Source organism: Salvelinus fontinalis, chromosome 15 (assembly GCF_029448725.1).
Source record: "Salvelinus fontinalis isolate EN_2023a chromosome 15, ASM2944872v1, whole genome shotgun sequence".
NCBI lineage: Eukaryota > Metazoa > Chordata > Actinopteri > Salmoniformes > Salmonidae > Salvelinus > Salvelinus fontinalis.
In genome coordinates, this window is record NC_074679.1 from 412,156 (window position 1) to 429,503 (window position 17,348).

General features: G+C 52.6%; 1 protein-coding gene across 2 annotated transcripts in view; it reads left to right on the forward strand.

Moving 5' to 3' along the window:
* The window catches only part of LOC129811249 (GDNF family receptor alpha-4-like), a 161,296-nt gene that overhangs the window by 95,941 nt on the left and 48,007 nt on the right, over positions 1 to 17,348 (forward strand). Inside the window, exons 4-5 of one of the 2 annotated variants that reach the window (XM_055862402.1) lie at positions 12,141 to 12,368; positions 12,948 to 13,065. In XM_055862402.1, the coding sequence (XP_055718377.1) occupies positions 12,141 to 12,368; positions 12,948 to 13,065 (346 nt within the window). The remainder of the gene's footprint in view (positions 1 to 12,140; positions 12,369 to 12,947; positions 13,066 to 17,348) is intronic. The other variant, XM_055862403.1, reaches the window with a different exon arrangement.

Genomic DNA, 17,348 nt, shown 5'->3' on the forward strand with positions numbered 1-17,348 from the left:
TTATCACTAAAAACTCAGATTAGTCGTATTAATCATTGTGTGAAATTGAATATTCTTCAAATTAATGAGAGGCTTAAGCACAGAGGCTGCGTTCCAAAAGACATCCTGTATGGGTCCTGGTCAGAAGACATCCTGTATGGGTCCTGGTCAGAAGACATCCTGTATGGGTCCTGGTCAGAAGACATCCTGTATGGGTCCTGGTCAGAAGACATCCTGTATGGGTCCTGGTCAGAAGACATCCTGTATGGGTCCTGGTCAGAAGACATCCTGTATGGGTCCTGGTCAGAAGACATCCTGTATGGGTCCTGGTCAGAAGACATCCTGTATGGGTCCTGGTCAGAAGACATCCTGTATGGGTCCTGGTCAGAAGACATCCTGTATGGGTCCTGGTCAGAAGACATCCTGTATGGGTCCTGGTCAGAAGACATCCTGTATGGGTCCTGGTCAGAAGACATCCTGTATGGGTCCTGGTCAGAAGACATCCTGTATGGGTCCTGGTCAGAAGACATCCTGTATGGGTCCTGGTCAGAAGACATCCTGTATGGGTCCTGGTCAGAAGACATCCTGTATGGGTCCTGGTCAGAAGACATCCTGTATGGGTCCTGGTCAGAAGACATCCTGTATGGGTCCTGGTCAGAAGACATCCTGTATGGGTCCTGGTCAGAAGACATCCTGTATGGGTCCTGGTCAGAAGACATCCTGTATGGGTCCTGGTCAGAAGACATCCTGTATGGGTCCTGGTCAGAAGACATCCTGTATGGGTCCTGGTCAGAAGACATCCTGTATGGGTCCTGGTCAGAAGACATCCTGTATGGGTCCTGGTCAGAAGACATCCTGTATGGGTCCTGGTCAGAAGACATCCTGTATGGGTCCTGGTCAGAAGACATCCTGTATGGGTCCTGGTCAGAAGACATCCTGTATGGGTCCTGGTCAGAAGACATCCTGTATGGGTCCTGGTCAGAAGACATCCTGTATGGGTCCTGGTCAGAAGACATCCTGTATGGGTCCTGGTCAGAAGACATCCTGTATGGGTCCTGGTCAGAAGACATCCTGTATGGGTCCTGGTCAGAAGACATCCTGTATGGGTCCTGGTCAGAAGACATCCTGTATGGGTCCTGGTCAGAAGACATCCTGTATGGGTCCTGGTCAGAAGACATCCTGTATGGGTCCTGGTCAGAAGACATCCTGTATGGGTCCTGGTCAGAAGACATCCTGTATGGGTCCTGGTCAGAAGACATCCTGTATGGGTCCTGGTCAGAAGACATCCTGTATGGGTCCTGGTCAGAAGACATCCTGTATGGGTCCTGGTCAGAAGACATCCTGTATGGGTCCTGGTCAGAAGACATCCTGTATGGGTCCTGGTCAGAAGACATCCTGTATGGGTCCTGGTCAGAAGACATCCTGTATGGGTCCTGGTCAGAAGACATCCTGTATGGGTCCTGGTCAGAAGACATCCTGTATGGGTCCTGGTCAGAAGACATCCTGTATGGGTCCTGGTCAGAAGACATCCTGTATGGGTCCTGGTCAGAAGACATCCTGTATGGGTCCTGGTCAGAAGACATCCTGTATGGGTCCTGGTCAGAAGACATCCTGTATGGGTCCTGGTCAGAAGACATCCTGTATGGGTCCTGGTCAGAAGACATCCTGTATGGGTCCTGGTCAGAAGACATCCTGTATGGGTCCTGGTCAGAAGACATCCTGTATGGGTCCTGGTCAGAAGACATCCTGTATGGGTCCTGGTCAGAAGACATCCTGTATGGGTCCTGGTCAGAAGACATCCTGTATGGGTCCTGGTCAGAAGACATCCTGTATGGGTCCTGGTCAGAAGACATCCTGTATGGGTCCTGGTCAGAAGACATCCTGTATGGGTCCTGGTCAGAAGACATCCTGTATGGGTCCTGGTCAGAAGACATCCTGTATGGGTCCTGGTCAGAAGACATCCTGTATGGGTCCTGGTCAGAAGACATCCTGTATGGGTCCTGGTCAGAAGACATCCTGTATGGGTCCTGGTCAGAAGACATCCTGTATGGGTCCTGGTCAGAAGACATCCTGTATGGGTCCTGGTCAGAAGACATCCTGTATGGGTCCTGGTCAGAAGACATCCTGTATGGGTCCTGGTCAGAAGACATCCTGTATGGGTCCTGGTCAGAAGACATCCTGTATGGGTCCTGGTCAGAAGACATCCTGTATGGGTCCTGGTCAGAAGACATCCTGTATGGGTCCTGGGGACAGGGTTAGGGACCACTACATAATGGACAGGGTTAGGGACCATTACATAGTGGACAGGGTTAGGGACCACTACATAGTGGACAGGGTTAGGGACCACTACATAGTGGACAGGGTTAGGGACCACTACATAGTGGACAGGGTTAGGGACCACTACATAGTGGACAGGGTTAGGGACCACTACATAGTGGACAGGGTTAGGGACCACTACATAGTGGACAGGGTTAGGGACCATTACATAGTGGACAGGGTTAGGGACCACTACATAGTGGACAGGGTTAGGGACCACTACATAGTGGACAGGGTTAGGGACCACTACATAGTGGACAGGGTTAGGGACCACTACATAGTGGACAGGGTTAGGGACCACTACATAGTGGACAGGGTTAGGGACCACTACATAGTGGACAGGGTTAGGGACCACTACATAGTGGACAGGGTTAGGGACCACTACATAGGGGACAGGGTTAGGGACCACTATATAGGGGACAGGGTTAGGGACCACTACATAGTGGACAGGGTTAGGGACCACTACATAGTGAACAGGGTTAGGGACCACTACATAGTGGACAGGGTTAGGGACCACTACATAGTGGACAGGGTTAGGGACCACTACATAGTGGACAGGGTTAGGGACCACTACATAGGGGACAGGGTTAGGGACCACTACATAGTGAAAAGGGTTAGGGACCATTACATAGTGGACAGGGTTAGGGACCACTACATATTGGACAGGGTTAGGGACCACTACATAGTGGACAGGGTTAGGGACCACTACATAGTGGACAGGGTTAGGGACCACTACATAGTGGACAGGGTTAGGGACCACTACATAGTGGACAGGGTTAGGGACCACTACATAGTGGACAGGGTTAGGGACCACTACATAGGGGACAGGGTTAGGGACCAATACATAGTGGACAGGGTTAGGGACCACTACATAGGGGACAGGGTTAGGGACCACTACATAGTGGACAGGGTTAGGGACCACTACATAGTGGACAGGGTTAGGGACCACTACATGGTGGACAGGGTTAGGGACCACTACATAGTGGACAGGGTTAGGGACCACTACATAGTGGACAGGGTTAGGGACCACTACATAGGGGACAGGGTTAGGGACCATTACATAGTGGACAGGGTTAGGGACCACTACATAGAGGACAGGGTTAGGGACCACTACATAGGGGACAGGGTTAGGGACCACTACATAGGGGACAGGGTTAGGGACCACTACATAGGGGACAGGGTTAGGGACCACTACATAGTGGACAGGGTTAGGGACCATTACATAGTGGACAGGGTTAGGGACCACTACATAGTGGACAGGGTTAGGGACCACTACATAGTGGACAGGGTTAGGGACCACTACATAGTGGACAGGGTTAGGGACCACTACATAGGAGACAGGGTTAGGGACCACTACATAGTGGACAGGGTTAGGGACCACTACATAGTGGACAGGGTTAGGGACCACTACATAGTGGACAGGGTTAGGGACCACTACATAGTGGACAGGGTTAGGGACCACTACATAGTGGACAGGGTTAGGGACCACTACATAGTGGACAGGGTTAGGGACCACTACATAGTGGACAGGGTTAGGGACCACTACATAGTGGACAGGGTTAGGGACCACTACATAGGAGACAGGGTTAGGGACCACTACATAGTGGACAGGGTTAGGGACCACTACATAGGGGACAGGGTTAGGGACCACTACATAGTGGACAGGGTTAGGGACCACTACATAGTGGACAGGGTTAGGGACCACTACATAGTGGACAGGGTTAGGGACCACTACATAGTGGACAGGGTTAGGGACCACTACATAGGGGACAGGGTTAGGGACCACTACATAGTGGACAGGGTTAGGGACCATTACATAGTGGACAGGGTTAGGGACCACTACATAGTGGACAGGGTTAGGGACCATTACATAGTGGACAGGGTTAGGGACCACTACATAGTGGACAGGGTTAGGGACCACTACATAGTGGACAGGGTTAGGGACCACTACATAGTGGACAGGGTTAGGGACCACTACATAGGGGACAGGGTTAGGGACCACTACATAGTGGACAGGGTTAGGGACCACTACATAGGGGACAGGGTTACGGACCACTACATAGGGGACAGGGTTAGGGACCACTACATAGGTGACAGGGTTAGGGACCACTATATAGGGGACAGGGTTAGGGACCATTACATAGTGGACAGGGTTAGGGACAACTACATAGGGGACAGCGTTAGGGACCACTACATAGGGGACGGGGTTAGGGACCACTACATAGGGGACAGGGTTAGGGACCACTACATAGGGGACGGGGCTAGGGACCACTACATAGTGGACGGGGTTAGGGACCACTACATAGTGGACAGGGTTAGGGACCACTACATAGGGGACAGGGTTAGGGACCACTACATAGTGGACAGGGTTAGGGACCACTACATAGTGGACAGGGTTAGGGACCATTACATAGTGGACAGGGTTAGGGACCACTACATAGTGGACAGGGTTAGGGACCACTACATAGGGGACAGGGTTAGGGACCACTACATAGTGGACAGGGTTATGGACCACTACATAGGGGACAGGGTTAGGGACCACTACATAGTGGACAGGGTTAGGGACCACTACATAGGGGACAGGGTTAGGGACCACTACATAGTGGACAGGGTTAGGGACCACTACATAGGGGACAGGGTTAGGGACCACTACATAGTGGACAGGGTTAGGGACCATTACATAGTGGACGGGGTTAGGGACCACTACATAGGGGACGGGGTTAGGGACCACTACATAGTGGACAGGGTTAGGGACCACTACATAGGGGACAGGGTTAGGGACCACTACATAGTGGACAGGGTTAGGGACCACTACATAGGGGACGGGGTTAGGGACCATTACATATTGGACAGGGTTAGGGACCATTACATAGTGGACAGGGTTAGGGACCACTACATAGGGGACAGGGTTAGGGACCACTACATAGGGGACAGGGTTAGGGACCACTACATAGTGTACAGGGTTAGGGACCATTACATAGTGGACAGGGTTAGGGACCACTACATAGTGGACAGGGTTAGGGACCACTACATAGTGGACAGGGTTAGGGACCACTACATAGTGGACAGGGTTAGGGACCACTACATAGGAGACAGGGTTAGGGACCACTACATAGTGGACAGGGTTAGGGACCACTACATAGGGGACAGGGTTAGGGACCACTACATAGTGGACAGGGTTAGGGACCACTACATAGGGGACAGGGTTAGGGACCACTACATAGTGGACAGGGTTAGGGACCACTACATAGGGGACAGTGTTAGGGACCACTACATAGTGGGCAGGGTTAGGGACCACTACATAGTGGACAGGGTTAGGGACCACTACATAGTGGACAGGGTTAGGGACCACTACATAGGGGACAGGGTTAGGGACCACTACATAGTGGACAGGGTTAGGGACCACTACATAGGGGACAGGGTTAGGGACCACTACATAGTGGACGGGGTTAGGGACCACTACATAGTGGACGGGGTTAGGGACCACTACATAGGTGACAGGGTTAGGGACCACTATATAGGGGACAGGGTTAGGGACCATTACATAGTGGACAGGGTTAGGGACCACTACATAGGGGACGGCGTTAGGGACCACTACATAGGGGACGGGGTTAGGGACCACTACATAGGGGACGGGGTTAGGGACCACTACATAGGGGACGGGGTTAGGGACCACTACATAGTGGAAATGGTTAGGGACCACTCCCTAGTGGACAGGGTTTACGGACCACTATATAGGGGACGGGGTTAGGGACCACTACATAGTGGACAGGGTTAGGGACCACTACATAGGGGACAGGGTTAGGGACCACTACATAGGGGACAGGGTTAGGGACCACTACATAGTGGACAGGGTTAGGGACCACTACATAGGGGACAGGGTTAGGGACCACTACATAGTGGACAGGGTTAGGGACCACTACATAGTGGACAGGGTTAGGGACCACTACATAGGGGACAGGGTTAGGGACCACTACATAGTGGACAGGGTTAGGGACCACTACATAGCGGACAGGGTTAGGGACCATTACATAGCGGACAGGGTTAGGGACCACTACATAGGGGACAGGGTTAGGGACCACTACATAGGGGACAGGGTTAGGGACTATTACATAGTGGACAGGGTTAGGGACTATTACATAGTGGACAGGGTTAGGGACCACTACATAGGGGACAGGGTTAGGGACCACTACATAGTGGACAGGGTTAGGGACCACTACATAGTGGACAGGGTTAGGGACCATTACATAGTGGACAGGGTTAGGGACCACTACATAGAGGACAGGGTTAGGGACAACTACATAGTGGACAGGGTTAGGGACCACTACATAGGGGACAGGGTTAGGGACCACTACATAGTGGACAGGGTTAGGGACCACTACATAGTGGACAGGGTTAGGGACCACTACATAGGGGACGGGGTTAGGGACCACTACATAGGGGACAGGGTTAGGGACCACTACATAGGGGACGGGGTTAGGGACCACTACATAGGGGACGGGGTTAGGGACCACTACATAGTGGACTGGGTTAGGGACCACTACATAGGGGACAGGGTTAGGGACCACTACATAGTGGACAGGGTTAGGGACCACTACATAGTGGACAGGGTTAGGGACCACTACATAGTGGACAGGGTTAGGGACCACTACATAGTGGACAGGGTTAGGGACCACTACATAGTGGATAGGGTTAGGGACCACTACATAGTGGACAGGGTTAGGGACCACTACATAGTGGACACGGTTAGGGACCACTACATAGGGGACAGGGTTAGGGACATCTACATAGTGGACAGGGTTAGGGACCACTACATAGGGGACAGGGTTAGGGACCACTACATAGTGGACAGGGTTAGGGACCACTACATAGTGGACAGGGTTAGGGACCACTACATAGGGGACAGGGTTAGGGACCACTACATAGGGGACAGGGTTAGGGACCACTACATAGGGGACAGGGTTAGGGACCACTACATAGTGGACAGGGTTAGGGACCACTACATAGTGGACAGGGTTAGGGACCACTACATAGGGGACAGGGTTAGGGACCACTACATAGTGGACAGGGTTAGGGACCACTACATAGTGGACAGGGTTAGGGACCACTACATAGTGGACAGGGTTAGGGACCACTATATAGGGGACAGGGTTAGAGACCACTACATAGTGGACAGGGTTAGGGACCACTACATAGTGGACAGGGTTAGGGACCACTACATAGTGGACAGGGTTAGAGACCACTATATAGGGGACAGGGTTAGGGACCACTACATAGGGGACAGCGTTAGGGACCACTACATAGGGGACGGGGTTAGGGACCACTACATAGGGGACGGGGTTAAGGACCACTACATAGGGGACAGGGTTAGGGACCACTACATAGTGGACAGGGTTAGGGACCACTACATAGTGGACAGGGTTAGGGACCACTACATAGTGGACAGGGTTAGGGACCACTACATAGTGGACAGGGTTAGGGACCACTACATAGTGGACAGGGTTAGGGACCACTACATAGTGGACTGGGTTAGGGACCACTACATAGTGAACAGGGTTAGGGACCACTACATAGTGGACAGGGTTAGGGACCACTACATAGTGGACAGGGTTAGGGACCACTACATAGGGGACAGGGTTAGGGACCACTATATAGGGGACAGGGTTAGGGACCACTACATAGTGGACAGGGTTAGGGACCACTACATAGTGGACAGGGTTAGGGACCACTACATAGTGGACAGGGTTAGGGACCACTACATAGGGGACAGCGTTAGGGACCACTACATAGGGGACGGGGTTAGGGACCACTACATAGGGGACAGGGTTAGGGACCACTACATAGGGGACGGGGCTAGGGACCACTACATAGTGGACGGGGTTAGGGACCACTACATAGTGGACAGGGTTAGGGACCACTACATAGGGGACAGGGTTAGGGACCACTACATAGTGGACAGGGTTAGGGACCACTACATAGTGGACAGGGTTAGGGACCATTACATAGTGGACAGGGTTAGGGACCACTACATAGTGGACAGGGTTAGGGACCACTACATAGGGGACAGGGTTAGGGACCACTACATAGTGGACAGGGTTATGGACCACTACATAGGGGACAGGGTTAGGGACCACTACATAGTGGACAGGGTTAGGGACCACTACATAGGGGACAGGGTTAGGGACCACTACATAGTGGACAGGGTTAGGGACCACTCCATAGGGGACATGGTTAGGGACCACTACATAGTGGACAGGGTTAGGGACCATTACATAGTGGACGGGGTTAGGGACCACTACATAGGGGACGGGGTTAGGGACCACTACATAGTGGACAGGGTTAGGGACCACTACATAGGGGACAGGGTTAGGGACCACTACATAGTGGACAGGGTTAGGGACCACTACATAGGGGACGGGGTTAGGGACCATTACATATTGGACAGGGTTAGGGACCATTACATAGTGGACAGGGTTAGGGACCACTACATAGGGGACAGGGTTAGGGACCACTACATAGGGGACAGGGTTAGGGACCACTACATAGTGTACAGGGTTAGGGACCATTACATAGTGGACAGGGTTAGGGACCACTACATAGTGGACAGGGTTAGGGACCACTACATAGTGGACAGGGTTAGGGACCACTACATAGTGGACAGGGTTAGGGACCACTACATAGGAGACAGGGTTAGGGACCACTACATAGTGGACAGGGTTAGGGGCCACTACATAGTCGACAGGGTTAGGGACCACTACATAGTGGACAGGGTTAGGGACCACTACATAGGGGACAGGGTTAGGGACCACTACATAGTGGACCGTGTTAGGAACCATTACATAGTGGACAGGGTTAGGGACCACTACATAGTGGACAGGGTTAGGGACCACTACATAGTGGACAGGGTTAGGGACCACTACATAGTGGAAAGGGTTAGGGACCACTACATAGTGGACAGGGTTAGGGACCACTACATAGTGGACAGGGTTAGGGACCACTACATAGTGGACAGGGTTAGGGACCACTACATAGGAGACAGGGTTAGGGACCACTACATAGTGGACAGGGTTAGGGACCACTACATAGGGGACAGGGTTAGGGACCACTACATAGTGGACAGGGTTAGGGACCACTACATAGGGGACAGGGTTAGGGACCACTACATAGTGGACAGGGTTAGGGACCACTACATAGGGGACAGTGTTAGGGACCACTACATAGTGGGCAGGGTTAGGGACCACTACATAGTGGACAGGGTTAGGGACCACTACATAGTGGACAGGGTTAGGGACCACTACATAGGGGACAGGGTTAGGGACCACTACATAGTGGACAGGGTTAGGGACCACTACATAGGGGACAGGGTTAGGGACCACTACATAGTGGACGGGGTTAGGGACCACTACATAGTGGACGGGGTTAGGGACCACTACATAGGTGACAGGGTTAGGGACCACTATATAGGGGACAGGGTTAGGGACCATTACATAGTGGACAGGGTTAGGGACCACTACATAGGGGACGGCGTTAGGGACCACTACATAGGGGACGGGGTTAGGGACCACTACATAGGGGACGGGGTTAGGGACCACTACATAGGGGACGGGGTTAGGGACCACTACATAGTGGAAATGGTTAGGGACCACTCCCTAGTGGACAGGGTTTACGGACCACTATATAGGGGACGGGGTTAGGGACCACTACATAGTGGACAGGGTTAGGGACCACTACATAGGGGACAGGGTTAGGGACCACTACATAGGGGACAGGGTTAGGGACCACTACATAGTGGACAGGGTTAGGGACCACTACATAGGGGACAGGGTTAGGGACCACTACATAGTGGACAGGGTTAGGGACCACTACATAGTGGACAGGGTTAGGGACCACTACATAGGGGACAGGGTTAGGGACCACTACATAGTGGACAGGGTTAGGGACCACTACATAGCGGACAGGGTTAGGGACCATTACATAGTGGACAGGGTTAGGGACCACTACATAGGGGACAGGGTTAGGGACCACTACATAGGGGACAGGGTTAGGGACTATTACATAGTGGACAGGGTTAGGGACCACTACATAGGGGACAGGGTTAGGGACCACTACATAGTGGACAGGGTTAGGGACCACTACATAGTGGACAGGGTTAGGGACCATTACATAGTGGACAGGGTTAGGGACCACTACATAGAGGACAGGGTTAGGGACAACTACATAGTGGACAGGGTTAGGGACCACTACATAGGGGACAGGGTTAGGGACCACTACATAGTGGACAGGGTTAGGGACCACTACATAGTGGACAGGGTTAGGGACCACTACATAGGGGACGGGGTTAGGGACCACTACATAGGGGACAGGGTTAGGGACCACTACATAGGGGACGGGGTTAGGGACCACTACATAGGGGACGGGGTTAGGGACCACTACATAGTGGACTGGGTTAGGGACCACTACATAGGGGACAGGGTTAGGGACCACTACATAGTGGACAGGGTTAGGGACCACTACATAGTGGACAGGGTTAGGGACCACTACATAGTGGACAGGGTTAGGGACCACTACATAGTGGACAGGGTTAGGGACCACTACATAGTGGATAGGGTTAGGGACCACTACATAGTGGACAGGGTTAGGGACCACTACATAGTGGACACGGTTAGGGACCACTACATAGGGGACAGGGTTAGGGACATCTACATAGTGGACAGGGTTAGGGACCACTACATAGGGGACAGGGTTAGGGACCACTACATAGTGGACAGGGTTAGGGACCACTACATAGTGGACAGGGTTAGGGACCACTACATAGGGGACAGGGTTAGGGACCACTACATAGGGGACAGGGTTAGGGACCACTACATAGGGGACAGGGTTAGGGACCACTACATAGTGGACAGGGTTAGGGACCACTACATAGTGGACAGGGTTAGGGACCACTACATAGGGGACAGGGTTAGGGACCACTACATAGTGGACAGGGTTAGGGACCACTACATAGTGGACAGGGTTAGGGACCACTACATAGTGGACAGGGTTAGGGACCACTATATAGGGGACAGGGTTAGAGACCACTACATAGTGGACAGGGTTAGGGACCACTACATAGTGGACAGGGTTAGGGACCACTACATAGTGGACAGGGTTAGAGACCACTATATAGGGGACAGGGTTAGGGACCACTACATAGGGGACAGCGTTAGGGACCACTACATAGGGGACGGGGTTAGGGACCACTACATAGGGGACGGGGTTAAGGACCACTACATAGGGGACAGGGTTAGGGACCACTACATAGTGGACAGGGTTAGGGACCACTACATAGTGGACAGGGTTAGGGACCACTACATAGTGGACAGGGTTAGGGACCACTACATAGTGGACAGGGTTAGGGACCACTACATAGTGGACAGGGTTAGGGACCACTACATAGTGGACTGGGTTAGGGACCACTACATAGTGAACAGGGTTAGGGACCACTACATAGTGGACAGGGTTAGGGACCACTACATAGTGGACAGGGTTAGGGACCACTACATAGGGGACAGGGTTAGGGACCACTACATAGTGGACAGGGTTAGGGACCACTACATAGTGGACAGGGTTAGGGACCACTACATAGTGGACAGGGTTAGGGACCACTACATAGTGGACAGGGTTAGGGACCATTACATAGTGGACAGGGTTAGGGACCACTACATATGAGACATGGTTTAGGGACCAGACTTAAATTCAACATTTACTCAATCAAATGTATTTTTCAATTTATTGATAATGATTATTTATTAATAAAGCTGTTTTTACATCATCCGATGTCACAAAGTGCTATGTTTTGTTTCCAGTAGATGAGGTGGGCATAACGACGTTGAACCGTTGTCTGGATGCAGTGAAGGCGTGTAACGTTGACGAGACGTGTCAGAAGCTCCGTACGGAGTACGTCTCGGCCTGCATCCAGCCGTCGGCCCGCTCGGGCCCCTGTAACAGAGCCAGGTGTAACAAAGCTCTCAGGAAGTTCTTCGACCGGGTCCCTCCTGACTACACCCACGAGCTGCTGTTCTGCCCCTGCACAGGTAGGACGTGTAGTGGGTGAGTGTGTGAGTTTGTGAGTGTGTGTGTGTGTGTGTGTGTGTGTGTGTGTGTGTGTGTGTGTGTGTGTGTGTGTGTGTGTGTGTGTGTGTGTGTGTGTGTGTGGGTGTGTGGGTGTGTGTAGTGAGTGGGTGTGTGTAGTGTGTGTGTGTGTGTGTGTGTGTGTGTGTGTGTGTGTGTGTGTGTGTGTGTGTATGTGTGTGTGTGTAGTGGGTGTGTGTGTGTAGTGTGTGGGTGTGTGTAGTGGGTGGGTGTGTGTAGTGTGTGGGTGTGTGTAGTGGGTGGGTGTGTGTGTGTAGTGGGTGGGTGTGTGTAGTGTGTGGGTGTGTGTAGTGGGTGGGTGTGTGTAGTGGGTGGGTGTGTGTAGTGGGTGGGTGTGTGTAGTGTGTGGGTGTGTGTAGTGGGTGGGTGTGTGTAGTGTGTGGGTGTGTGTAGTGTGTGGGTGTGTGTAGTGTGTGGGTGTGTGTAACTAACCCAGTCCAACCCTGTGCAGACATGGCGTGTGTGAGTGGTGTGTGTGTGAGTGAGTGAGTGTGTAACTAACCCAGTCCAACCCTGTGCAGACATGGCGTGCGCTGAGAGACGGCGACAGACCATCATACCAGTCTGCTCCTACGAGGACCAACACAAACCCAGCTGTCTGGCTGCACTGCGCATCTGTAGGAACGACTACGTATGCAGGTAGGGGTGGGTTGGCTAGGATGGTGGGTTGGCTAGGATGGTGGGTTGGCTGGGATGGTGGGTTGGCTGGGTGGGTGGGTTGGGTAGGATGGTGGGTTGGGTAGGATGGTGGGTAGGATGGGTTGGTGGGTTGGCTAGGATGTTGGGTTGGGTGGGATGGTGGGTTGGGTGGGATGGTGGGTTGGCTAGGATGGTGGGTTGGGTAGGATGGTGGGTAGGATGGGTTGGTGGGTTGGCTAGGATGGTGGGTTGGGTGGGATGGTGGGTTGGCTAGGATGGTGGGTTGCCTGGGATGGTGGGTTGGGTAGGATGGTGGGTTGGGTAGGATGGTGGGTTGGGTAGGATGGTGGGTTGGCTAGGATGGTGGGTTGGCTGGGATGGTGGGTTGGGTAGGATGGTGGGTTGGGTAGGATGGTGGGTTGGCTAGGATGGTGGGTTGGCTGGGATGGTGGGTTGGGTAGGATGGTGGGTTGGCTGGGATGGTGGGTTGGGTGGGATGGTGGGTTGGCTAGGATGGTGGGTTGGCTAGGATGGTGGGTTGGCTGGGATGGTGGGTTGGGTAGGATGGTGGGTTGGGTAGGATGGTGGGTTGGGTAGGATGGTGGGTTGGGTAGGGTGGTGGGTTGGCTGGGTGGGTGGGTGGGTGGGTTGGCTAGGATGGTGGGTTGGCTAGGTGGGATGGTGGGTTGGCTAGGATGGTGGGTTGGCTAGGATGGTGGGTTGGCTGGGATGGTGGGTTGGGTAGGATGGTGGGTTGGCTGGGATGGTGGGTTGGGTGGGATGGTGGGTTGGGTGGGATGGTGGGTTGGCTAGGATGGTGGGTTGGCTAGGATGGTGGGTTGGCTGGGATGGTGGGTTGGGTAGGATGGTGGGTTGGGTAGGATGGTGGGTTGGGTAGGATGGTGGGTTGGGTAGGATGGTGGGTTGGGTAGGGTGGTGGGTTGGGTAGGGTGGTGGGTTGGCTGGGTGGGTGGGTGGGTTGGCTAGGATGGTGGGTTGGCTAGGTGGGATGGTGGGTTGGCTAGGATGGTGGGTTGGCTAGGATGGTGGGTTGGCTGGGTGGGCGGGTGGGTGGGTGGGTTGGCTTGGTGGGTGGGTGGGTGGGTGGGTGGGTTGGCTTGGTGGGTGGGTGGGTGGGTGGGTGGCTGGCTGGGTGGGTGGGTTGGCTTGGTGGGTGGGTTGGCTTGGTGGGTGGGTGGGTGGCTGGGTGGGTGGGTTGGCTTGGTGGGTGGGTGGGTGGCTGGGTGGGTGGGTTGGCTTGGTGGGTGGGTGGGTGGCTGGGTTGGCTTGGTGGGTGGGTTGGCTTGGTGGGTGGGTGGGTGGGTGGCTGGTTGGGTGGGTGGGTTGGCTTGGTGGGTGGGTTGGCTTGGTGGGTGGCTGGGTGGGTGGGTGGGTTGGCTTGGTGGGTGGGTGGGTGGCTGGCCGGGTGGGTGGGTTGGCTTGGTGGGTGGGTTGGGTGGGTGGGTTGGCTTGGTGGGTGGGTTGGCTTGGTGGGTGGGTTGGCTGGGTGGGTGGGTGGCTGGCTGGCTGGGTGGGTGGGTGGGTTGGCTTGGTGGGTGGGTTGGGTGGGTGGGTTGGCTTGGTGGGTGGGTTGGCTTGGTGGGTGGGTGGGTTGGCTTGGTGGGTGGGTGGCTGGGTGGGTGGGTTGGCTTGGTGGGTGGGTGGGTGGCTGGCTGGGTGGGTTGGCTTGGTGGGTGGGTTGGGTGGGTGGGTTGGCTTGGTGGGTGGGTTGGCTTGGTGGGTGGGTTGGCTGGGCGGGTGGGTGGGTTGGCTTGGTGGGTGGGTTGGCTTGCTGGGTGGCTGGGTGGGTTGGCTGGGTGGGTGGGTGGGTGGGTGGGTTGGCTAGGTGGGTGGGTTGGCTAGGATGGTGGGTTGGGTGGGTGGGTGGGTGGGTTGGCTAGGTGGGTGGGTTGGCTAGGATGGTGGGTTGGGTGGGTGTGTTGGTGGGTGGGTTGGCTGGGTGGGATGGTGGGTTGGCTGGTGGGTTGGTGGGTTGGTGGGTGGGTTGGCTGGCTGGGTGGGTTGGGTTGGCTGGCTGGGTGGGTTGGCTGGCTGGGTGGGATGGTGGGTTGGTGGGTTGGTGGGTGGGTGGGTGGGTGGGTGTGTGGGTTGGGTGGGTGGGTGGGTGGGTGGGTGGGTTGGGTGGGTGGGTGGGTTGGGTGGGTGGGTGGGTGGGTGGGTTGGGTGGGTGGGTGGGTTGGGTGGGTGGGTGGGCCAATCCTTAATAGAAGGAACCATGAATGATGTTTTGGCAGGACATGAAACGTACATGTTTGAAAACCCACAAAGGTCTGAGTTAAAGCAGTTCTGCATGGAAGAGTGGGCCAAAATTCCTCCACAGCGACGTTAGAGACGGATCAACAACTACAGGAAGTGTTTGGTTGGAGTCATTCTAACTAAAGGTGGTACAACCAGTTATTGAGTGGAAATTACTTTTTTCACACAGCTGTATTAGGTGTTGCGTAACTTTGTTGTGTTATTTGTTCTCTCAGGTTCCTTTGATCTAATATTAGGTTTTGGTTGAAGATCTGATAACATTCAGTACCAAAAAATATGCAATATGAGAATATTAGAACGGGAGCAAATACTTTTTCACAACACTGTATCTGGGGAAGTTTCCAAGAGCACAGTGGTCTCCATCATTGGGAAATAATATGGAACTACCCAGACTCTGTCTAGAGTTGGCCGTCCGATCAAACTGAGCAACCGGGCAAGAAGGACCATGGTCAGGGAGGTGGCCTAGAACCCAATGACCACTCTGACAGAACCACAGAGTTTCTTGGCTGAGATGGGAGAACCTGCCAGAATGACATCAGTCTCTATAGCACTTCACCAATCTGGGCTTTATGGGAGAGTGGCCAGATGGAAGCCACTCCTGAGAAAAAGGCACATGACAGCAGTCTGCAAAAAGGCACATAAAAGACTTTGAGAGCATAAGGCAAAATATTATATTGTCTGATTAGACCAAAATGTAACTCTTTGGCCTGAATGTAAAGCACTATTGTCATGGAAATTCTAACCAGAAAGGAAGAGAGACTGTTGATTCTTCAAACAACAACGTTTTATTATAAGAATTGCAAATCTAGAGCGGTTAACAATCATTCAAAAGGTGCAGAGTTAAGAGCCCAATGAGCAAGAGTTGGGTCTCAGCTTTTATAACCTTTGTCTACGTGGCAGTTTAGCAGATGGGTGAGAGCCTGGTGGGAACATAGCGTACAATCAAATGATAATGCCAATTTTGTTACTTTCTAGCTGATGCTGCTCCAGCTAGCCTCATATCTTCATATCTCCTCACAGCTGTGCCCTTGAAAGATAAAAAAAAAACAGGGTGGACCAAAAACGGGTCACTCTCAGACGGCCCTTTGTCTTTGTCCACGTGACTAAGTTACACTGAGACAAGAGAGGAAAAATACTTGCTTCTTCTTAAATGAAAGAAACAGACAGTGGAAATGTACAGGTTTAAGGCTTATACAGCGCATGCGCATAACAGAGTTTGTAATTGTCCCCACCATATTCCTCCCTTTTGAGACTAATTTCAACCTAATACAAAAATTACAAGAAAAAAAAAATAATAATAAAAAAAAAAAAAATACAAGTAAGCATGTACGTAATAATTCATAATGTAAGCCAATTATGTCATAATCTAAGCAAAATTTCAACCAAGCAAAATATTAAACATTGTTAGAGAGGGTTTTCTTACACTAGTGCATTATCTTTGTAAATGGCTTCTGTTGAGCGTCTGAGTTTTTTTTTACCTTCACATGGTGCATAACATTCTTCAGGGAATCATCATTTATACAGTTACACAGGAGTACACTCTTCATCTGTACAACGAGGACAATCATCACGTTGACACTGTGCACACTTCAAGGGTTCAGCATCGACCTCCTGCTTCTTCCAAGCAATGTGGCGGCTACTGTTTGCTGGACGCCCGTCCGTAGCCTGCCGTTGGCTCGAGCTGGAGTGGCTGTTATTTAACTTCTACCACCTCAGAAACCCGGGTCCGGGAGCACCCCCCACCACCCCCCACTGACTAGCATAGCTAGCATAGCGTCACAAGTAAATAGTAGCATCTAAATATCATTAAATCACAAGTCCAAGACACCAAATGAAAGATACAGATCTTGTGAATAAAGCCATCATTTCTGATTTTTAAAATGTTTTACAGGGAAGACAAAATATGTAAATCTATTAGCTAACCACGTTAGCAAAAGACAACTTTTTTTTACTCCACCATTTTCTTACTGCATCAGTAGCTATCACATATTCGGCCAAATAAAGAT